The sequence below is a fragment of the Thermobia domestica genome, chromosome 15 (assembly GCF_964235325.1).
Source record: "Thermobia domestica chromosome 15, izTheDome1.hap1.1, whole genome shotgun sequence".
NCBI classification, from domain to species: domain Eukaryota; kingdom Metazoa; phylum Arthropoda; class Insecta; order Zygentoma; family Lepismatidae; genus Thermobia; species Thermobia domestica.
In genome coordinates this window covers 34,186,680-34,210,780 of record NC_137468.1, presented here as the reverse complement: position 1 = coordinate 34,210,780, position 24,101 = coordinate 34,186,680, and the positions used below count along the sequence as shown (strand labels likewise).

At 38.6% G+C, this 24,101-nt stretch overlaps 1 protein-coding gene across 5 annotated transcripts in view; it reads right to left on the bottom strand.

Annotated features, from left to right (window-relative positions):
• GlcAT-P (Glucuronyltransferase P) overlaps window positions 1-24,101 on the bottom strand; it is a 261,409-nt gene that overhangs the window by 31,465 nt on the left and 205,843 nt on the right. For all 5 annotated transcript variants that reach the window (XM_081739556.1, XM_081739558.1, XM_081739554.1 and 2 more), the window contains exons 3-4: window positions 7,250-7,407; window positions 969-1,145 (exon numbers count right to left, since the gene is read on the bottom strand). In XM_081739556.1, the coding sequence (XP_081595682.1) occupies window positions 969-1,145; window positions 7,250-7,407 (335 nt within the window). The remainder of the gene's footprint in view (window positions 1-968; window positions 1,146-7,249; window positions 7,408-24,101) is intronic.

The window sequence follows — 24,101 nt, the reverse complement described above, 5'->3', positions numbered from 1 at the left end:
AAGAGTATACATTTACTTCTGTATATTCTCGTTGGTACCCCTTCCACTTCGCTTTACGTACATAAACTCCTTAAGCTTCAGGCTCTCAGAAAGAAATCATAAAAGTAAAATTAATTATTGTTGTTACACACCTATTTTTCAACTTGACTAGTGTCTAGTTTACTTTTTCCCCACGCCAGTTTGGCATCAATAATGAAGGAACAGCATCAGATCTTAAACTCTACTTTTGCAGGAAACTTAGAAGCTCGTTTTTTCAAACTTTTTGATAATCCTCTGATGAAAAGTGAGCACAATATATTCGTGCGTTATCTATATTAAAAGTGTTCTTTCGCTTCCAGCGGGAAATCAATTTTCTTCGAAGTTCATCATTTTTAGGGAATCAATGGAACATTATTTCATTTGTATTGCTTCTTGTGCTATTAGAATGAGCTACTGCACAAGTAAGATAACTTTTGCCCATCTTGAAACAGTAGTGTAATTGTTTATGCAGTATTTCACTTATTTTGAAAAATACCGCGATACCTCCACGTGACGTCACCGACCGCGAAGTATCCTGGGAAAAATGAGAGCAGAAAAGCTATCCCGAGAGTCCCCTGGTTTCCGAATGATTGTTGGCTCGAAACATTGCGATCTTAGCGGCGCGGAACGGGCAGAATAAGTGTGGCGAAATTGTGACGTATGGTTTCACGATTTCGACGTATGGCCGCGCGCTTTTGAGTGCCCCTCGTAATTGTATGAGATCATTAGGTAGATAAAAAGAAGATTAGTCTAAACGATGGAAGACTGAGAACTGAACCCAAGTTCAAATTCTACAAAAATGAAGTCACAACGAAATGAAACCAGTGAAATAAAAATCTTTTTACTTAATTAATAGCAACGCGTTGACTATTTATAAACTTTCGTAACCAGATCTACAGTTGTACTCATATAGAATTAAAAAAGAACGAAAAAAGAAAAGATAAACTTACCTGCATTAGAAATTCAACACTAACAGCAAATCCTGCCATGTCGACAGGGAATTTCCTGTTCGCCATCCATCCATCATAAAAACCATCAAATTTTCCGTTTCTTACGACAGGAGAGCTCACTCCATAACTTGTACACAGCCCAACAGGCCACATTCCCACCCGTTTTATTGATCGAATCTGTAAAGAGAAAAGAAAAAATGAAAAATAAACAAACAGTATATGTATACACGAGGTAAATTATACTCTTATGGAATTTTAATTTATCAACGTGAGCAGCAATATGATGAAAGCCTTAGATGTATTCATGAAAGATAATTTTCTTCGAAGTAGTAGCATCAATTGAAGTTATGCCAGAGGGAAGGAGCAAGATAATATACTTGACTAAAGGGTGATCAGAAAGTAAGGTTACACAGGTTGCAGTGAAACATGTATATATTAATTACTAGCTGAAATACCCATCCTTCGCATGGATCAGATAAAATATCTATGTAAACAAACTCAACAACGAAAAGAAAATCATATTGGTAATTTTGTTACTACTTTTACATATTCCGGTAAACGCCCCCTGAGAACCCCCTGGTTCGGTTTCAAAAAAAGCCTCTGGCTCCCAGACGATGGGGGCTGTATTTGAAAGTCAACGCCTATTGGAGTATCACCATTCATTTCAGCGACCGTGAAAACTATGGATTTGACACTAATATAGGTCATTTTGAATTATTTTTACGTCTCGATATCCCCCCTCCCCGGTGACCCCGGCCCGCAGCCGAATGGGGTGAATTTTGGAAGTTAATGCGATCGGAGTTTCACCATTGATCTCAGCGACCGCGAAAACTATGAATTCGACACTAATATCGGACATTTTCTGCTACTTTTACATGTCCCGGTAAACGTCCTCTCTTAGACCCCCCTGGTTCTAATTTAAAAAAAAAAACAAAAAAAACCGCTTCGTCTTGGTCTCAGGCCTGGACCAAGGTACCTGTGACCAAAATTTGGTAACTCTCAGTTCACTCGTATGGTCCCCAAGCCGCACACAGACAGACACACAAACAAACTATTTATTTTATTTATATTAGATTTCATACAACCAATACAGCCAAGAAATACCGTAGTACATACATTAGGTTATTTTTCGACAGTCTTCATATCAGTTGAGGCATTTGCCGCATCGTAGAATGCGTTTGAAGATTCCCTCCTGGTAAAAAAAATCCTGTCTTTGTGTGTTCAGCCACATTGTCACAAAGTGTTTTATCTCCTCTTCTGAAGTGGTCTCCTAGGTGCTCCTTCAAGTACGGGAACAGGTGAAAGTTTCTTGCAACGAGGTCCTGGCTACAGTGAGAGTGGTCGATGATGTCTCAGCGAAACTGTTTCAACAGCATGGTGGTCTTCTGGACTGTATGCGGACGCCATTCTGCGACATTCTGACGATACATTACAGTCTCTTCGTAAACCCTCTATCAGCTGCCGGTGAATTTCAGCCGTGGTTACATGTTTCACCCATAGAAACCAAATAACTGAGAGGACTTCTTCGCGAAATTAGTTCTCCAAACGAGTCGCCATTTGTATTTACCTACAACTAGCGTCACAGGTGACGGGTGGTTGAAACTCAGCACAGTTGCCAAATCAATGTGTTAAAAAAAAAAAGGTACCGCACATTCCTAATTCCTCTATAACAGACAAAACTCCAGAAATATCGGCCTTGTAATCTTAGTTTCTGATTTTCCCTCATGCTTTGGTATCCCCCCCCCTAGCATAAGACTTCCACGTTTTTTTGTTAATATATAAGTATACCTTTTTTAAAAAAATCATGGATATCTCAAACTCAGAGGGGAGAATTTCCCTCTAGCCCTTCCCAAATGACGTCCCCGCTTTGAAGGAAACACCTTACAGAAACGAAGTAATAAGGCAGGTGCAATAGATTATTAACGGAGCTGTCAAGTTACAAATAGAATATGCGGAATAAAAAAAAAAAAAAAAAAAAAAGAAGAAGAAGAAGAAAAGAAAACTATTAAAATACGAACTCGGCAATCGACTAGTTTAGTATTCAGATATAAACCATCTATCCTTCATGTTTATACTCAGTATTGTAATAATAATAATAAAATAATAATAATAATAATAATAATAATAATAATAATAATAATAATAATAAAAAGTTGTAATAGTAGTAGTATCATTGTTAATAATAAGGATACTTGAAGAGATTACTTGAAACTACACACAGGATTTAGCTCGATTTGGCTCGTTTTGGCTCGACTCGATTCGAAACTCGACCCGAATTCGAGTATCTATATAAGCGCTCTACAACGTGTAATAGGTTTATTAAGATTGCATTAGTGGGTCGTATCAGACTGTAATATTATTAGGATCACGCTAGTGGACTTTGTAAGATTGTAATGTTATTAGGATCACGCTAGTGGGCCTTATAAGATTGTAATGTTATTAGAATCGCGCTAGTAGACGTTATATAAGATTGTAACGTTATTGGAATCGCGCTAGTAAGTGTTATATAAGATTGTAACGTTATTAGAATCGCGCTAGTAGGCGTTATATAAGATTGTAACGTTATTAGAATCGCGCTAGTAGGCGTTATATAAGATTGTAATGTTATTAGAATCGCGCTAGTAGGCGTTATATAAGATTGTGATATTATTAAGATCACGCTAGTGAAACTTATAAGATTGTAATGTCAGTAAGTACGTCCGTTACCCCACTCGATAACTCATGGACGAAATGTATTTTTAAAATTCCCTTTTTGGCAATAGACAGCTACAGCAATCCTCTCAATCAAGTTTGTCACTGGAGTCAACTTGCTGACACCTTAATGGGTAACAGTGACTTACGTCTGTCCGTTACTCCAGACGGTAACTCTTGAATGGAAGAGAGCTGCTTGAATTTTGTTTTTGGCTATAGGTAGACAGAGCGAATATCTAGGTCAAGTTCGCTAAAGAAGCCAATCCATTAACATCCTCGCGAGTAACAGCGATTTTAACGGTGACTAACCATATTCCATTTTCTTTCCAGACAATCCTGTTTTCGGGACTATTGAAACAATAGTGTATAATATTGTGGAATGTTAGATGTTACATAGCGTGCAGTTAGGTGATAGCAAACATCCCCCAGCAGTTGACATTTACCGGATGAAATTGAAACTTCTAGGTGTGATCCTCTTTACTGTCTTTAGGAAAATTCATTCTCTATGTGTTGTAGTATATAGTATATTGAAGTTTAAAATCTGTAATAGTACGACACAAACCTTAGTTATTCAACAACCAAAGGCACGAAGCGTCTAGGGTTGATCACGATATAGATTTTTCGTGTCGAGGCACAATTCTAACAATCAAAATAGATTATAGGGCTGTCCGATATTTCGATATAGCGATCGACATTTATTAACATTTCGATATTTTGAAATGGATTCGATATATCGATCAAGTTTCCATATTTTGTTGATATTAATTTTCGATATCCAAAATCTAGATAACTTCAATATACCGACCGACATTTATTGATACAAGATCCATTCAATAAATAACCGGAAAAGTTGTATACAAAATACAAAAGTTCATGAAATTATAATACAAACATGAAATTATAAAGGAAGCATTAAACAGGTTCACCAGATTACATAAAAAATGGCTACTATTACAGGGTCCTAGAAACAATATTTATTAGTATGGCTTTGAGATTTGTCAATATTGTTCCCTTATTTAATTTGTCATGTATGTAACGGGCCAAGTGGAGTAACTTACGGCCTCGCAGACCTTGTCATGCGGGAGGAACCACAGGCTCAGGGGGGACCATAAAGAATAAGAGGTCGGAAAGAGGGGGACCAAGAATTAGAAAAACAACTCTTTATAGGGGGGAAAGTACGCGTATTAATGCTTGCCCCCCCCCAGAAAAAATCTATTTACGGTCCTGGAAAAACACTTTAAAATATTACGAGTACATAAAGTGCAACTGTATAAGAACTAAGCCTCTTTTCTTTATAGCACAGTAGTGAAATTTGTCATCATGTTAATTCCATTACGTTCTAACTGTAAACGAAAACGAAATACCTAACCTTAACATTAGATCTCAGCTATTCAGTAGGAACCATTTTAAGGTAATCACTTTCTGTGTGGTAATCCACATAACGTATACTTATAGTTAGTTGCTAATGCGATGATATTAAGTTTATAACGGTGGATTTGCCTTAATACTCGGTATTTAATATTCGTTTAACAAATATTATTTCATACATATTAATAATGTTAACTTAGATGTTAGAAATTGATCCGAATAAATAGAATACCATAGACCAACATGAAGAAAATTTGAAACAAATAAATTTTCTTATCTTTTATTCGGTTTCTAACTGAGACTAAAGGAAATTATGTTTCTAGTGTAACAAGGTGTAACAAGAAACAGAAATAACAGTGACTAGAAAAGATATGCTTCCGATGAACGAATATAAAAGAAATTAAAGGAAATCATGCTTCTAAAATAACGAGATGATGCAGTACAGAAATAACAGTGCCTAAAAAATTATGCTCATAAAATAACGAGATAATGCAGTACAAAAATAACAATGCCTAAAGAAATCATGCTCATAAAATAACGAGATGATGCAATACAGAAATAACAGTGCCTAAAGAAATCATGCTCATAAAATAACAAGATGATGCAATACAGAAATAACAGTGCCTAATGAAATCATGTTCATAAAATAACAAGATGATGCAATATAGAAATAACAGTGCCTAATGAAATCATGTTCATAAAATAACGAGACGATGGACTAGAGAAATAACAGTGCCTACAGAAATTATGCTCATAAAATAACGAGATGATGCAATACAGAAATAACAGTGCCTAAAGAAATCATGCTCATAAAATAACGAGATCATGCAATATAGAAATAACAGTGCCTAATGAAATCATGTTCATAAAATAACGAGACGATGGACTAGAGAAATAACAGTGCCTACAGAAATTATGCTCATAAAATAACGAGATGATGCAATACAGAAATAACAGTGCCTAAAGAAATCATGCTCATAAAATAACGAGATCATGCAATATAGAAATAACAGTGCCTAATGAAATCATGTTCATAAAATAACGAGACGATGGACTAGAGAAATAACAGTGCCTACAGAAATTATGCTCATAAAATAACGAGATGATGCAATACAGAAATAACAGTGCCTAAAGAAATCATGCTCATAAAATAACGAGATCATGCAATATAGAAATAACAGTGCCTAATGAAATCATGTTCATAAAATAACGAGACGATGGACTAGAGAAATAACAGTGCCTACAGAAATTATGCTCATAAAATAACGAGATGATGCAATACAGAAATAACAGTGCCTAAAGAAATCATGCTCATAAAATAACGAGATGATGCAATACAGAAATAACAGTGCCTAAAGAAATCATGCTCATAAAATAACAAGATGATGCAATACAGAAATAACAGTGCCTAATGAAATCATGTTCATAAAATAACAAGATGATGCAATATAGAAATAACAGTGCCTAATGAAATCATGTTCATAAAATAACGAGACGATGGACTAGAGAAATAACAGTGCCTACAGAAATTATGCTCATAAAATAACGAGATGATGCAATACAGAAATAACAGTGCCTAAAGAAATCATGCTCATAAAATAACGAGATCATGCAATATAGAAATAACAGTGCCTAATGAAATCATGTTCATAAAATAACGAGACGATGGACTAGAGAAATAACAGTGCCTACAGAAATTATGCTCATAAAATAACGAGATGATGCAGTACAGAAATAACAGTGCCTAAAGAAATCATGCTCATAAAATAACGAGACGATGGACTAGAGAAATAACAGTGCCTACAGAAATTATGCTCATAAAATAACGAGATGATGCAGTACAGAAATAACAGTGCCTAAAGAAATCATGCTCATAAAATAACGAGATCATGCAGTACAACAATAACAGTGCCTAAAGAAATCATGCTCATAAAATAACGAGATGATGCTATGAAGTGATTAAAGGAAATCATGCTTTAAAATAACAAGATGATGCGATGAAGAGACATAAAAGGGACTAAAGAAAATCATGATTGTACAGTAACGAAGTAATGAAAACAGATATTGTAGGGACTAAATGAAATCATGCTTATACGATAAGAAAGGATATGACAGAGACTGCATAAAACACGAAGAATATAAACATTTCAAAACAACTATATAACTATTACTTTCTTAAATAGGAAAACGGAAAAAGTGTTTTTAAAGACAGTATGACGCACCTCTTCGAAGAGTCGAATATCGTAAGTGTTGTCATCATCGGCGAAATATAGGACTCCTGAGGTTGCATTCTTTCTTACCCACTCCAAACCACGGTTTCGATTGGACACTCCTCGAGGCTTCGCACCCTTTTTATTTTTGTATTTGTCTGGCATTGGAGCTGAAAAGGAAAGAGAGAAAATGTGATATTAGTTACAAAAGCAGAATGTAATAATAATAATAATAATAATAATAATAATAATAATAATAATAATAATAATAATAATAATAATAATAATAATAATAATAATAATATAATTCACTGGTGGATGAGTTTGGGGCCTCTCTTCCTTACTATTATGAAAGGATAATGCCCCTCCACTTCTCTTACCTTGCTAGTCTGAATGTTGTGTTCAAAGGCGGGTTCTAGACCACTTACTGAAAATGAAAAAAAAAAGTCTTGTTTCTATTCGGAAGCTATAGTAGCTTCTCTAACTATGGGTACTTAGTGGTACAGCACTTACTTCTGGGGCTAGGGGATCTTGGCTCACTCCCGAAGACATGTCAGTTTGTGGTAGACAACATAGTGTCCCCGCGGTGGCTCAGTGGTAGAGCGTTCACCTCTGGTGCTTGGAGTCCCGGGTTCGATCCCAGCCCGCGCCAAGTGAACTTTGTGGTGGACAAACACCGTGTGCGTGGGTTTTCTCGGGGTTCTCCCGTTTCCTCCCACTTTCTTCATTCCACCATTTCATTCATCACTCATCATCACCGTCTCCTTTAGCCTAACCGGCATAACCGTGGGACGTAAAACTTAAAGATTTCATTTTTTTTCATTTCAAACATAGTGTCCCCGTGTTTTCTCAAGGTTCTCCTGGGATACGGACAAAATCTCGCGGCCGAAACATCGCCGCCCAAAATCTCGCCGGCTAAAACCTCGCGGGGCAAAATCTCGCCGGGCCAAAATCAGGACATAATCAAGGGTCGTCGTAAAAACTCATATATTATTTCATACTTTCATTGCTAAAATTTTAAGTTTTTGGATGTTCTAAAGTTCACGAAACTAACCCCGTTAGTTGTTATTACTTTCCTTATGCAGACTTTCTTTCCCTATAACCAGTTTAAAAACATCCTGTCGCCCTACCTTCACATTGAAATCCTCTAATACAGAAATAGAATTTTCATATGGTATCGCGGGACTTGGTCAAATACCCGTGATACTTCTTCTGAAACAGCGTCTTTTATACCGTCGTCCTTATCATCTGTTACAACATTTACATTTTAGTCAGGCAAGATTTTGGGTATGGCGATATTTTGGGGCGCGAGGTTTTGGCAAGGCGAGGTTTTGGGTGACGAGGTTTTGGCCAGGCAAGGTTTTGGCCCCGCGAGATTTTGGCCCGCGAGGTTTTGGGCGGCGAGGTTTTGGCCAGGCGGGGTTTTGGCCAGGCGAGATTTTGTCCCGCGAGGTTTTGGGCGGCGAGGTTTTGGCCAGGCAAGGTTTCGGCCCGGCGAGATTTTGGGCCGCGAGGTTTTGGGAGGTGAGGTTTTGGCCAGGCGAGGTTTCGGTCCGCGAGGTTCTGGCCGCGAGGTTTTGTACCCAAACCAGTTCTCCTATTTCCTCCTATATTACAATTCTGCCTATTCTTTCATAATAATTAATAGCTTTAGCCTAAAGGTCATAACGCATGGACGATAAGATAATATGTTAACATCTCAGAAACGCTTAAGTTTTTTCTTTAAAAAAAAAAAAATTGGTATTTACACTTTTCGTTTAAATAATTAAACATGCGTTTTTGAATTTATTTTAAATATTTGAACTACAAGAGAAGGAAATGGGATGGGTGGTTTACCTCGATGCCCATATCTCGAAATTTCCTACCTTTAGAGAATCCCCGTGCAAAAAAAAAAAAAAGTACTTGGGCTAGTACATCTCTAAAACTCAGAAGACGATGGGAAATTACTCCATGCTCTCCTTCAAATGACGCCCCTGGTAATAACCAAATTGTTATATTTGTTTATTTTCAGTATAGCTTCTGGTAACAATTGACAACAGTACTGAAATTAGCTTCATATGAAATTGTAAGTTCGATTTATCTGCCGAAGAGAAAATGAGTTCAAGAAGCAAGCGAGGAGCAAAGTAGTTGGGGCCCTTCACCAATAGATGTCATAAAAAGAAAAAAAGAGAGGGGAAACACCATCAAACATTCTCGTCACGTCTCTCCACGGCCAATAAAGACAGAGACAGAGAGAGGGAAGTGCTTCATCAATAAATATTGCCTTATTTTACTGGCTTGTTTATTGCGTTCTCGTGAAGCTTCGTAACATGTCATGCTAATGAAGGAACGGTCAAAACAAGTTTCGCAGAGAAAAGTAGGGAACGAAAACTAAGATTATTTATTGAGGAAAAAGTTAAAGCTTGTTTACAGGTAATGTATGTTGCATTTGTTACATAACACAGTTCATTGATTCTAAAAAAGAAACTTCCGCACCATGCAAAACAATGCTGTTCAAGGTACGTTTACCTGGTACCGTACAACTGGCAAAGTCTTTGCAAGCGCCCATTCTTTGTACGGACTGAATAGTATACAACCTGTAACACAGTAGAGTAGTGTGGGTTGTCTAACTAGAGAGGGCTTAAAGCTGGATATATAGCAACATTTTGCAAAATGCGGTTAATTGGTTTCAAGGTACATTCGCGCTATGCAAAATGTTATTGTTCGAGGTGAATTTACAGTAGGTTTCAGTAGCGTACGCGTAATTTCATTAACGGAGAGGGGGTTCAAGTTCCCAAATTTATATAATTTCAGGATTTTTGATTGGATATCTTAACAGTACAATATTCCTTCATATTTGTAAACAATAGCATGTGCTTCTTCACGAGGATTATCAGGCATCCGACAGAAACCGTCTACGAAGTACGAAGAAGGACACGGAGAACGACGAAGGACTCCTACAACCCGTTTTCTGGTTCGAAATCTAAAATATGAACGATTGATAGGGAGGATAAAGATAACAAGCCGAGGTGAACCGAACTGAAATGCTCCCAGTGTTCAAAGCTGTGAAATATAGTCTCTGTTAACGAGCCAAGCCGAGGTCAATCGAACTGAGATGCACCCAGTGTCCAAAGCTGTAAAATAAAGCAGTCTTCCAAAAGACCTGCAAAAAAGTAAAAAGCTGTAACTTTGAAAGTACTACTTACAATTTTGTTTGTAATGTTTAGTGGAAATGTTAAAATTTTTGTTGGCAACAATGAGCGGATGTAAACGTTGACGTCATAACCGCAAATCACGTGACAAAGATGGTGTCTACTCAAGAGAAAGCGCAGTGTGTGGCGTAGTTTTGTGAGTTAAAATCTAGTGTTTTGGTGAGAACAAAATTCCGACAAAAATATCAGAAACAACCACCTGCAGGTTCAAGTATCAAGAGATGGTACGATAAGTTCCTAGCTACCGGAAGTGTCTTGGACTTGCCTCGTAGCAGAAGGCCAACAATCAGTGTTGATGTGATTCAGTCCGTGCAGGAAAGTGTGTTGCGAAGTCCAAAGAAATCGCTGAAACGCAGATCCTTGGAGCTGCGAGTGCCAATGACAACGCTACACAATATCATTCGTTAGAAAATAAAGGCAAAGCCTTACAAGTTGAAGACGGAAGAAGATTGTGACATAAGAAGTGAGTTTCGTGAAATGCAATTCTTGGATTCCCGAAAAGACTTCAGCAATATTTGGACGTAAATGGTGCTCAGCTGGAGGTTTGGCGTTGAAAAAATGCTTGGAAACAAAATTCCAGACTTTCTTACAAGTCCACTAAAAGTTTTGTACAAATGCAATAAGCAGTTACAAACAAATACAATAAGCGGTTACAAAGTTACAGCTTTTTACATTTTTGCAGGACTTTTGGAATATAGTCTCTGTTAACGAGCCAAGCCGAGGTCAATCGAACTGAGATGCTTCCAGTGTCCAAAGCTGTGAAATACAGCCTCTGTTAAAACCCAAGCCGAGTTAACCGAATTGAGATGCACCCAATGTCCAAAGCTGTGAAATACATCCTCTGTTAACGAGCCAAGCCGAGGTCAATCGAACTGAGATGCTCCCAGTGTCCAAAGCTGTGAAATACATCCTCTGTTAACGAGCCAAACCGAGGTCAATCGAACTGAGATGCTCCCAGTGCCCAAATCTGTGAAATATAGTCTCTGTTAACGAGCCAAGCCGAGGTCAATCGAACTTAGATGCTATCAGTGCCCAAAACTGTGAAATATAGTCTCTGTTAACGAGCCAAGCCGAGTTCAATCGAACTTAGATGCTCTCAGTGCCCAATACTGTGAAATATAGTCTCTGTTAACGAGCCAAGCCGTGTTCAATCGAACTTAGATGCTCTCAGTGCCCAATACTGTGAAATATAGTCTCTGTTAACGAGCCAAGCCGAGGTCAATCGAACTTAGATGTTCTCAGTGCCCAAAACTGTGAAATATAGTCTCTGTTAACGAGCCAAGCCGAGGTCAATCGAACTTAGATGCTATCAGTGCCCAAAACTGTGAAATATAGTCTCTGTTAACGAGCCAAGCCGAGTTCAATCGAACTTAGATGCTCTCAGTGCCCAAAACTGTGAAATATAGTCTCTGTTAACGAGCCAAGCCGAGTTCAATCGAACTTAGATGCTCTCAGTGCCCAAAACTGTGAAATATAGTCTCTGTTAACGAGCCAAGCCGAGGTCAATCGAACTTAGATGCTCTCAGTGCCCAAAACTGTGAAATACAGCCTCTGTTAACGAGCCAAGCCGAGTTAACCGAACTGAGATGTTCTCAGTGTCTTAAGCTGTGAAATACAGCCTCTGTTAACGAGCGAACCCGAGGTGAATCGAACTGAGATGCACCCAGTGTTCAAAGCTGTGAAATACAGCCTCTGTTAACGAGCCAAGCCGAGTTAACCGAACTGAGATGCTCTCAGTGTCTTAAGCTGTGAAATACAGCCTCTGTTAACGAGCCAACCCGAGGTGAATCGAACTGAGATGTTCCTAGTGTGCACAGCTGTGAAATATAGCCTCTGTTAAGGAGCCAACCTGAGGTGAATCGAACTGAGATGCTCCCAGTGTCTAAAGCTGTGAGCTTTATTTCTTAGCGATGGACTACTTGCCAATCAAATCTAGTTCAGATGCAGTTAATAGTTACCAAGAAATAAAGTTCATATACAAGGTAAATTGAGCCTATCCCTGGCCGACCTTGGCCTCCAAATATAGTGATCTTTATTCCTTATACGATGGGCTAGTTCTCTACAAAATTTCGTTTAGATCTGCGTAGTAGTTACGGAGAAATAAAACACCACATACAAGGCGAGCCAGGTCAAGCCGAATCTGTCCCTGACAGAGCCCGGCCAACAGATATAGCGATCTATATTTCTTAGACTATGGACCACTTTCTCATCAAATCCGGTTCAAATTCACTAGTAGTTACCGAGAAATAAAGTACCACAATCATACACACATAACATACACGGACATACACACACATACACCTGAAATGAAACTATAAGCTCACGTATGCTTACAGCGGGAGATAATAATAATAATAATAATAATAATAATAATAATAATAATAATAATAATAATAATAATAATAATAATAATAATAATAATTGCATTTTTCGAGAAAGCAGACGCAATATGCAGTACACATGTATTCTTGAAATATACCTGTCAGCAATGAACAGGTCGAACAAGATCAGACGGTGTGTACCTCGTAGCGTAGTCGCCTTCGGTGCAATCGGTCCCGGGTTCGATTCCCTGTGGGGGGATTCGGTCGAAAAAGTGTAAAAAAAAAAGCTTTCTCAGGCCAGCCATCCTGAATGAGGTTTTCTTCAATCATACCAGACAAATGCCGGGATGGTACCTAACTTATAGGTCCCAGGCCGTTTCTTTCCTTCCCCAATCCTTTCTCCCTTCCCTTTTCCCGGATAGTGTGCTCGCCGAGGGACGTTATTCCTCATACATGACGGGCTAAATGGCCATAAATGCCGAAAACCCAGAAATATATATCCTAAATCTCCTTAAGATGCAGGGGCGGATCCAGGACCGATTTCTGGGGGGGGGGGATTGTCATACTGCTACTTTTAAGGGCTCCAAACTTTGGGATGGGTTTTATTTATATATATAAAAATAAGAAAATTTCCTCTTCTGGGGGGGCGATCGCCCCGATCGCCCCCTCCTGGATCCGCCCCTGATCAGATGGCAGAAACAGAATATCAATAGAACTTAACGATGGCTTAAATTTGCGTTCAGATGCGCTTGAAAATGATCAGTTGATAGTTTTCTGAAAACTTCTCGAAAACTGTGTATCTGCGAGGAGTTCCAAGAAGTATGAATAATAAGGAAGGCTTCCCAAATCACTAACTAATGTTCTGTGTTATTTCCATTTACATTAGTTTGATACATTATACGTTTGCTTAGTAGTAATGGTATAGTATTAGTTTAGTTACTAATAGTAGTTATAAACTTTAGAAGTAACACTAGTTATAACATCCATGAGAAAATTATCTTCAGTTTAAAATTTGTATTCCCAATTACACAAGTGCCGACAGTTTCCAGGCATTCCTTTAGTTGTATTTGGCAAACCCTACTTCCATCTCTTTGTGTTCATCAAAATATCTGAAAAATTTCAGCCCTTGCTATAAAAATCGTAAAATAAAAATAATCTTAACGCATTGCCGTTGTAGTTGGCTAGAGTCACCACTAGATGTCGGGACAGGACAAAATATTAACGATTTACCCCATTTATAGAATAAAAAAAATCAGAATATTCTATTGAAATACCAAGGACAAAGTAATCGTTATTTCAGCAAATTTACACTCAACATTCGATCTAGTTGTTCTTTTATTGGGATAATTTACTTTTGGGATCCAGTCTAACCAAACAATTAATGATTTTGAGATAGGCAATCAGGGTCAGGCAAGTTAAAGGAAGGTACTATACAGAGTGTTTGAAAAGTCTGAACTAGGGCATTTAAATTTAAAAAAAAATGTAAATCTTAGTGTTGATTGCGGAATAGAAAACACCGATATGAATGGGAGAAGTTGAACATCATCTATGACCACAATATCTGTAACTTTGCTTTTCCAAGCGGGAGCACGAATATGTTATTCATGTTTTAGGATTAGAGTTAGTACAAAATAATCTATTTTGGATATTCTACCCAGAAGTGGATCTAGAAGGTAAAAACTGGGAGGGCAACCAGAACCCAGACTATAATGGGTACCGGTATATCGTGAGTTTACTATAAACTTTCAAAAATATATAAATAGCTAATAGCTTTAATTATTTTTGTCACTCAAAAACTGGGGGGCTAGCCCCCCCAGCCCCGGGCTAGATCCGCCACTGATTCTACCACAAGTAATACGTTATCCTTTATGTAACTCTGTTACCCGTACCAGATTATGGAAAACTGATCTCACCCATAGTTTTCAATGCAAATTCTAGCTTTAAAACTCTTTTATATGAACGATCTTGTACCGTTTTCTTTTTCTTTCTTTCTTTTTTTTTTTTAAGAAATTGAAGTGGTTCAACAATGGTGGAAGCTTTGAGTGTGCATTTATATGGGTGGATTCTACCTCAAAATCATCCCTCATCTCACAGTTGACCAGTTAAATGGTCTCGTTTAGACATTTGGAACGTTCTGTATATCTTTATTTTGGCTTTGACGATTCCAAGTTGCCTTTCTCAAAATATTCAATGTGACCAACAATTAGGACTGAAAGTTTGTTCATAATCGTCTTATACACCACAGGATGGTACGCAAAGTTATGTAGAAACTGTTCGAAAAGTTATGTATTCGATAGCAAGATGCTTACTAGATAGCAGGATTTCCATGGCGCAGCAGATATGACGGAAATTATGCCTATGTTCGCTGATAAAGTTTGTAGCAGACCAAAGTGTCTCTCAGGTTCAATGTTCACCTCTACTTCCATACCGTGCGTATTTCGTGTCTTTTGGTTCATCCTGTGTATCTCGAAAGGGCCTGATATCACATATACATTAATATAGACTTTTTTGTTGCTTGTTCTTAAAGAAATAACCGAATTAACCTTTGGCATATCTTCCCGCACCATTCTGATGTAAGTACCCAAAAAAAAAAAAAATCCTCAATCCTAACAGCATAGACAGTAGACCCAATAGAGGAAAAGGTAGGCTAGCTAACTGCCAACATTGGACCTACATTGTAATGGGCCGCTTTGTCGAGCATTTGCCAGTCAAATCAATTGCCAACGTTGACCCTACGTTGTAACTGGCTACATTGCCGAGCATTTGCCAATCAAGTCATTTACCAACGTTGACCCTACGTTGTAACTGGCCATATTGCCGAGCATTTGGCAATCAAGTCATTTACCAATGTCGGCTCTACGTTGTAATTGAGCTTGAACATTTGCCAATTACGTCAATTGTCAACGTTGGCTCAACATTGTAATTGGCCAATTTGTCGAGTATTAGCCAATCAAGCCAAATGATAACGCTGGCCCTGCATTGTGTTCAGCCGCTTTGTCGAATATTTGCCAACTTTGACTCTATTTTGTAATTGAGCGCTTTGCCGGTTATTTACAAACATAAAAAAAAACATTACGAAATAAGTAATAATGTGATTGAGGAATGCGAGGTCAAAAGTGTTGGATAAGTAGCGGCAAAATTGTTTGTTGGCCAACATTCATTTAAAATTATGTTGGATCAACTGTGCTTGTTCTACTTTCTTAAGATCACACCAGTGGTTCTTCTAAGATTGTAATTTTGGTATACGTTCGTCCGTTACTCCATATAATAATCTTTGAACGCAACTTTTTTAAATTTTTCTTGGTAAAAGACAGCTTTGAGTGATTATTTCGACCGTACTCGTTAGTAGACTTAATCCGTTAACATCTTCACGGATAACGGTGGTTATTTATAACTCATTCATTCATAAACGTATGTTTCGCGAGAACCTCTTCACTATCATCAGCAGAGCTTATTTTTGCTATTAGCAATTCTCAAAAAATGCCAAGGGAGCGCAGTGGCTCAGTGATAGAGCGTTCACCTCCGGTGCTTGAGGTCCCTGGTTCGATCCCAGCTCGCGCCGTGTGGACTTTGTGCTGGACAAACACCGTGCTCGTGGGTTTTCTCGGGGTTCTCCCATTTCCTCCAACCATTTCATTCATTTCTCATAATCACCGTCTCCTTTAGCCTAATCGGCATAACCGTGGGACGTAAAACTGAAAGATTTCATTTCATTTCATTTTTCAAAAAATGCCGACCACTAGCCAACGTGGAGCCTATCAAGTGTACTGCAGGGGAGTGTACCAGTTTATTTCGTTCTACGTTCCGTCCTCTTTCAATTTTCTTCAAGTTCTCTAGTTTCTTGTTTTATTTTAAAAGTAATCCAATTACCCATTTTTAATATCATTAAGAGCTTAAATATTAGGAGAGTAGTTATTGCAAAGTTGCTTTGAGCATTTTAATTCGCTGTGGAAAACGAATTAGCTCCGCTTTTTTGCCTTTATAGAAGCAACAAAATAAAAAAAAATACTTTTTTGGTTTAGAAAAGGCCAAGGTTCATATGTGACAAGAGTGTCTGAGGAATGGAACTGTAACATCCACAGAATTTCCGATTTCGCAATAAATAATTTATTCGCTAGGCCAAGCGCAAAACGAGTTTTCTGTTAGCGGAAGTTAAAATTGGTTCCTGTTATTTCCTAAGTGGATAAATGGGAAAGCCTTGTTGGACAGGAGGAAAGTGCCAAAAAGATAACAAAAAATCCAGAATAAAAAAAGAAAACTGAAAAAGAACGCTCTACATTTAATGGTAATACCAGAAATTCTTACTTGTAATATCAGGATTGGTAAATAATAGAAGAATACCAGAGATGATTTAAATATTTTATTTATATGGTGGTTCCTAGAGTTGGAATCTGATTTTTTTGTAAACTGAGTTCTTATGTAACATCGAGGTTAACAAGAATAGAACTACTATTAACGTGGATTTCGAATCACGTTCGAAATTTGAATCCAGGGCAGATGGCAAGCACACAGGATCTAGTGGTCTACTTCTACACTTTCGCCCGCTGGCTAGATGTGCGGCTGCCATTTGGGGTAAGTTCTCAACTATATGCAACCGGTCCGTAGTTCTTCAGATGTGGACAGTGTATCCTCGTCCACGTAGTCAAGGTATGTTCCGTTACCTTGATTCGCTATTGCGATGTAAACCCTATTCTCTAATGGAGGCCATAGATGCACACACCTGCATGACCAACATGCACGAAAGATTTGTTTAATCATGCATGTTGGAAGAATTTTTTTGTCCACACACTTACCAGCTTGCTATCCAACTTAACGATCTTGGCATTACTGAGGAAAGAGTTACGTGATTTCTTCCGCTGTCGTGATTGGCGGACCTAAATATGAAACAACCAACTTGCATGAAGAAGCACATACACGGTAAACAAGCATGAAGAACGGCAAAACTATCATGCATGTTTACAGAAGATTTTGAAATCTTTCAACATGCATGAACAAGGTCATACATGATAGACTTGCCTGTGGTTTTATCATTTTTCATGTATGTTGGAAGGTTTCGTCATGCATGTGTCTGTGTGTATGGGTTGCTTAAGGCAGTGGGATGCGCTCACTGTGGCCAGACTGAAGTCCTAAGTGCCTATCAGTTAACTTACCAGTCGAGGCAGTTCTGCTAGCAAGTCAGATCCTCCCATACTGTGCAGGCATGGTACTGTCACACGGACCATGCTCGCCGTTACCTTGATTCCTGGGATAAGCTCACATAAGCTATCGAATCCCACGGTATGACCAAGGCCCCGCAGATTTCAACCCAATCCGGGAGCTCCAGGCATGGCCATTCCCCACCACAGAATGTCACCTCTAACAGAGCTGGATTAGAGAGCCACGCCGCCGGACCCGAATTTAGCAGTGACTCGAATTTTCAGATTAATTCGTTTCAGGAAGCTACTTCTTGAATCCCGAATTGTACTCATATAAAATTATGCAGATCCCATTAACTGCAGTGCAATGTAGATCCCAGTGCTTTCCTTTTTTTTTTTTTTTTTTTTTTTTTGTCTAAGGACACACTTTAGTCAATGCTCACAACATCGTGACAGATTTTGTGTTCGATTTTACTATTAATAATAACATACTTGTAAATTATAATTATGTAAGACTATAAGATCCGTGTAATGTAGGTTCCTGTCACCACGACATGGCGCGTCCTCAGTTTGCGGATTCAGGAGACGGTCTCTTTCGCTGCAAATATACTGTATAAGCTGTCGCGGAAAGAGACAAGGGGGTGGTCCTCCAGCTTGGAGGTTTGGCGTGAGACTAACAATCTCATCCTATTAAAAAAAAAAAAAAATGAACTTGTTTAGAAACCTTCACAGTAGCCTCGGACCAGGACTGATAGCTTGACACAATCTCAGCAAAGTAAAACGGGAATGAGATTTGGAACATGGAGTATTAGAAGTCTTTATAGGGCAGGCGCGTTAAAATCCGTAACGAGTGAGTTAGAAAAATACAGGATAGACCTAATTGGAGTTCAGGAAGTTAGCTGGGAAGGAAATGGAACAGTGAAGTCCGGAAATTTTACGTTCTTTCACGGGAAAGGAATTAAAAATCACTAGTTAGGAACAGGGTGTTTCGTTCATAAACGTATATTACCAGCAATTAAACGGGTTGAATTTGTTACTGACAGATTTTATTACTCTTAAGGGACGGTGGTGTGATATTATTGTTTTAAATGTACACTCATGTCCAAAATTATTGTCGCATGTCTATAAATATGTTGATGTAGGAATATAATTTGATAACGAATTCGCTCGGGATTTCTTACAATGTTAGCCCTATGTGTATAATCGGCAAAGGCATGTATGTGCAAAATTTCATGTCCAAAGAGCAGTAAATAAGAACAATAAAATGAAAATAAATCTTTCTTGTCCATTTAGCAACATTTTGTTTTACTCATTCAAATTTTCGTATTTATAATTCTTTTCCTATAAAATTTACCACAAATATACATTTCCCGATTGTGCACATAGTGTCAGTATTAAAAGTAGCCTGCAAAATCATTATCAAATGATTTCTTTACAAGACAGTTATAGATATGCGACAACCATTTTGGACATGAGTGTACATGTCCCAGCTGAAAATAAGGATGACGAAATGAAGGACAGTTATTACGAAGAAGTAGAACGGGTATTTGGACAACTTCCGTGATACCATATGAAAATTCTATTAGGAGATTTCAATACGAAGGTAGGACGAAAGGATATTTTCAAACCGATTATAAGGAATAAAAGTTTGCATAAAGAAATACTGACAACAGCGTTACACTCGTGAACTTTGCAATATCCAAAAACCTTATCGTGAAGAGTACAAAATTCCCACATCGCGACGTTCATAAATTTACTTGAACCTCACCAAATGATGGGAAAACATAGCCCTATAATCAAATTGATCACGTTTTAGTAGATACAAGAAGATAGTCTAGCACACTGGCGCAAATCCCAGAGGGGATGAGGGGGACATGTCTCTTCTAATCTTGGAACTAGGGGGGGGGGACTGTCCCACCCAATAATCCAATTTGAAATGTGTGTTTTGGGTAGAAATGTGACGATTTGTGTCCGATTGCTGCAAAGAAAAGTGAGATGAAATTGATGTCCCCCCAGAATAAGCCTCAAATCTGCCCGCTTCCCAGTGTTGAAGACAACTCTGCTCCAGTGATCCTCCACAGCATTGTTTTTCAACTTTCACAAATATTTTGAACATCTCAAAAAAGTGGGGAACCTTACCCGTCCCCCCAATGTTGAAGACAGATTTGCTCTGCTGGTCTAGCATAACTGATATTCGGTCGTTTAGAGAAGCTGACTGTGACACTAATCACTACCTGTAGCAGCGATGGTAAGAGAAAGATTATCGTTGAATAAAGGAAATATTCAATACCTGAAAACGGATAGATTTAATTTAAAGAAATTAGTGGAGAGCCAAGTGAGAGGGGAATTACCAGATTGAACTGTAAAATATATTCTCGGTTTCAGAAGCTTCGGAGTGCACTAATGTTGAGGATACTTGGGTTGAAATTAGGGACAGTATTAAAATTTCTGCAAAAGAAAAACTGGGGTATGCGGAAATACGTAGGAACAAACCCTGGTTCGATTAGGAATGCACTAAACTAGCAGAGAAGAGAAAACAGGCAAAATTGCATTGGCTACAAATCTGAATAACATAACTACACAAAATTTCGTTGACATCAAGTGGAAAACTTCCAAAACTTTCAGAAAAAGAAACGCGATTTTTTGAAAGCTAAAACTAGTGAACTTGGAGATAACAGTAAAACAAAAACGTTTGGGACATGTATAAGGGCATCAATGAATTTAGAAAAAGGCTATCAGCCTCGCGTTTATATATTAAAGAATAGAGATGGGCAGGCCCGTATCCAGGGGGGTCTAGGGGGGCCACCCCCCTAAATTTTTGCTTCCCCCCCTAAAATTTTCATGGTAGGCTTGCCAATGAACTATAGGCCTAATATGGTGATGAACTATAATATGGTTGGATCGGGCCCCCCTAACTTCAGCCGCCCCCCTACATTTTTGGGCTGGCTACGGGCCTGGAGATGGGCACGAGTCGAGCTAAAACTCGATTCGAATTCGACTTGAGTCAAAAGTAATTTTCGAGTCGCTATTTTGAGGTCGAGTTGAGTCGAGTTTGATAAATGGCTCGCTCGTTCAGCTCGTTTTGAAAGCATAGCCTGATTAGACTGAAAAGCGAAAGCCATGAGAAATGTAAGCAGTAATGTGGAATAATTTTAGTGTTGCTCACGGCAGGGTGCATCTCGTCTCATACTTTTAGTGTATTTTATGGGGTATATATAACGCGTCTCATCTCGTCTCGATAACGAGACTACAATATATTTTTATAAAGAGACAGTCTCAAATGTTGTGAGCACCAATATAAATATGTAGTTCTTACCATCAAGGCTGAGACTTGAACGGTCGAATTTTTGAGCCTAAGCAGAAGCCCAAACCGGATAGTGACGTCAACCGGCTCAGCTCAGTTCAACTGAGCGAATTGCTCGAGCTGGGTTGATTGGAATGGGCCATGGGCTCGGTTGGGACAAGCCATCGACTTGGCTCAATTGAACCGATGGCTTGAGGAGGCTCGGTTGGGATGAGCTACGTTGAAACAAGTCCATCGGCTCGGTTCGATTCAGCTCAACTGAGTCGATGGCTCGAACTTGCTCGGTTGGGTGAGCAATCAGCTCAATTCGGTTCGGCTCAGATGAGCCATCGGTTCGAGCCAGCTCGGTTCGGTGAGCTGTTGGCTCGGGTCACTTCTCGGTTCGGCTTGATAGTGAATGAGCTATGAGCCAAGCCAGGCAAGCTGTTGAAAACCTTAAACCCGGGCCGAGCAGTTTTGAACATGTTTGGCTGGCGCACTATAAGTTTTAACAATTTTTGGCTCGAACCCTAATACTTGCTCTTCCTGAACTCAAACCCGGAACCTCGTCACCGATGTCCTTGCCTCCTAAAGACTTCTCGACAACCGAGATTGACAGTCAACTAGTTTTCAGTATTCAGATACAAACCGCCTACCTTTCATGGTTATACACTGTATAATAATAATAATAATAATAATAATAATAATAATAATAATAATAATAATAATTATTATTATTATTATTATTATTATTATTATTATTATTATTATTATTATTATTTTAGTAGTAGTAGTGGTAGAAGTAGTAGTATAATTGATATAATTATATTCTCTATGTAGAATACTTGAAGCGAGTGCTTAGAACTACACACAGGGTTTAGCTCGACTTGGCTCGTTTTGGCTCGATTCGACTCGAAACTCGACCCGAATTCGAGTCAAGTTGGAGGATTTTTTTCGAGCCGAGTTCTCGAGTCGAGCTCAATGATGTATCTTTCGAGTCGAGTCGAGTTTCAAAGAAAACTTGCTAGTACTCGTTCGTGCCCATCCCGATCAAAGAAAGCCCACGGAACATTTTTCACTAATACAGATAGCATCTTGAATAGATGGAAAGATTCATTTGACGCGAAAACTAATGTTCGTGGAGAAAGGGAAATGCATACAACAGAACCGTATATTCCAGAGCCTAACCGAATAGAAGTAGAAATAGCTATAAAGAAATTCACGAAACACAAAGCTCCGGGTGTAGACGAAATTCCATACGCCAACCATACGTAATAGCAACGGAGTTCTCTTCACGGGAGACCAGTTTCTAGCTTCTCGAGTCGATGTAGTGGGCCCAGGACTCTGTGCCGCATTTTTCGTATAATACGATTCACAGTGGTACGACTTGCGCTAAAATTACTAAAATTACGCACTTGATATAATTTTAGTAATTACAACACAGGGTCCGAACTCCCCAAAACTTCCTAACTCATCATACAATTTTAGACTTTCTGAATAAAAGTATATTTGTTTAACAGGGCAACGATTGATATAGCATGAATATTTGATCTTACACTTCATCTGTACTCTTTTTCATATAAAAACAATCTAATTCTATCCTTTTTCTGAAAATATAGGTGGAAGTATTTTACAATTATTTATCGTTTTTTCGGGTGCGCGCCTGCGTGTAGGGATGCGCAGGAGACAAGATTTGTGGCTGTCTCGTCTCAAAAAGGTGCTGTAAAAGTGATGTTTAGACTCGAAAAATGTATATTTCTCTATTGGAAGAGCCGTGTCTCGACTCGAATTTTGTCAGGAAAATCCTGTCTCGACTCGTCTCGTGCGCATCTCTACCTGCATGGGACTGGTGTCTCGTCTCCAAAACTGTATCTGTTTCTATTGGAATAACTGTCTCGTCTCGAATCTTGACTCGAAAATTATGCTTCGTCTCGTCTCGTACGCAAACCCTATGAGAACCAAAGTCGCAGGAGCTCGGCAACTAGACCAGCAGGCAGGCTTATATCCAACTTACGGCTCGTAAACATAGTAATACTATATAACAGACGTATTGGATGTCGACTAGACCATTCAATCGCTGACTTGGCAGTATAATTCCTCAAACTATTCCCAAATTATGCCAAGGGAATACAAATAAAAAAAAAGGTCATAAGTTCAAAAACTAGGTGGTGAATCAATGAGAGGAAGAACTAAATTAAAAATACACATCGCTTGTACGACTATAAATCTGCTTCTGACAAAAGGAGAGGAACATCGTCCGGAGCGCTCGGAATGCCAAAGCAAGGAATTCTTCGTACATGATGCATAATTCAGAGCCATCACTTATTTCGCGACAGTCACGCCGTTGAAGTTTGCTAACAGATAGTGCTTGTGTTTGATCATTCATAAATGATGGATAAGTAAGGAACGCTCTTTGTTCTACGTAATAGGTAAATGTAGCGAATCCTACTGGAACGTTTCACCATATGAAGAAAACTTGCATTGTTTTCGGAGCATATGACAAATGTATAAGAGAAATTAGGTAATAAATATATAATGGTGGATTGAAAGAAAGAAAAAATATTTCCAAGAACATAAATATACCCAGAATTTTTTACTTTTCCAAGAGCATAGTGAATTTCAGAGTTCCAAATGTCGGAGGTCACATAGAACTGCTTCGTCCGTCCGTCTGTCGACAGGATCAGGACAAAAGCGCAAAGGGATATTGGAATGTTTTTGGTAATCGATTTAGCGTCCCAAGAATAGGTTCCACTTTCTCCATTTACCCTTTATTCAAACCGGAAGTGATTCAAATCAACCACTTCCGCTTTTCAACGTTTATTGACATAAAACGAAAACGGTAACAGATAGCGGAAGCGGTTCCTTTTTGTGAACGATTCAGTATCTCAAGGCAACATATCACAAACTGCATCACTCCATCAAACCGGAAGTGGT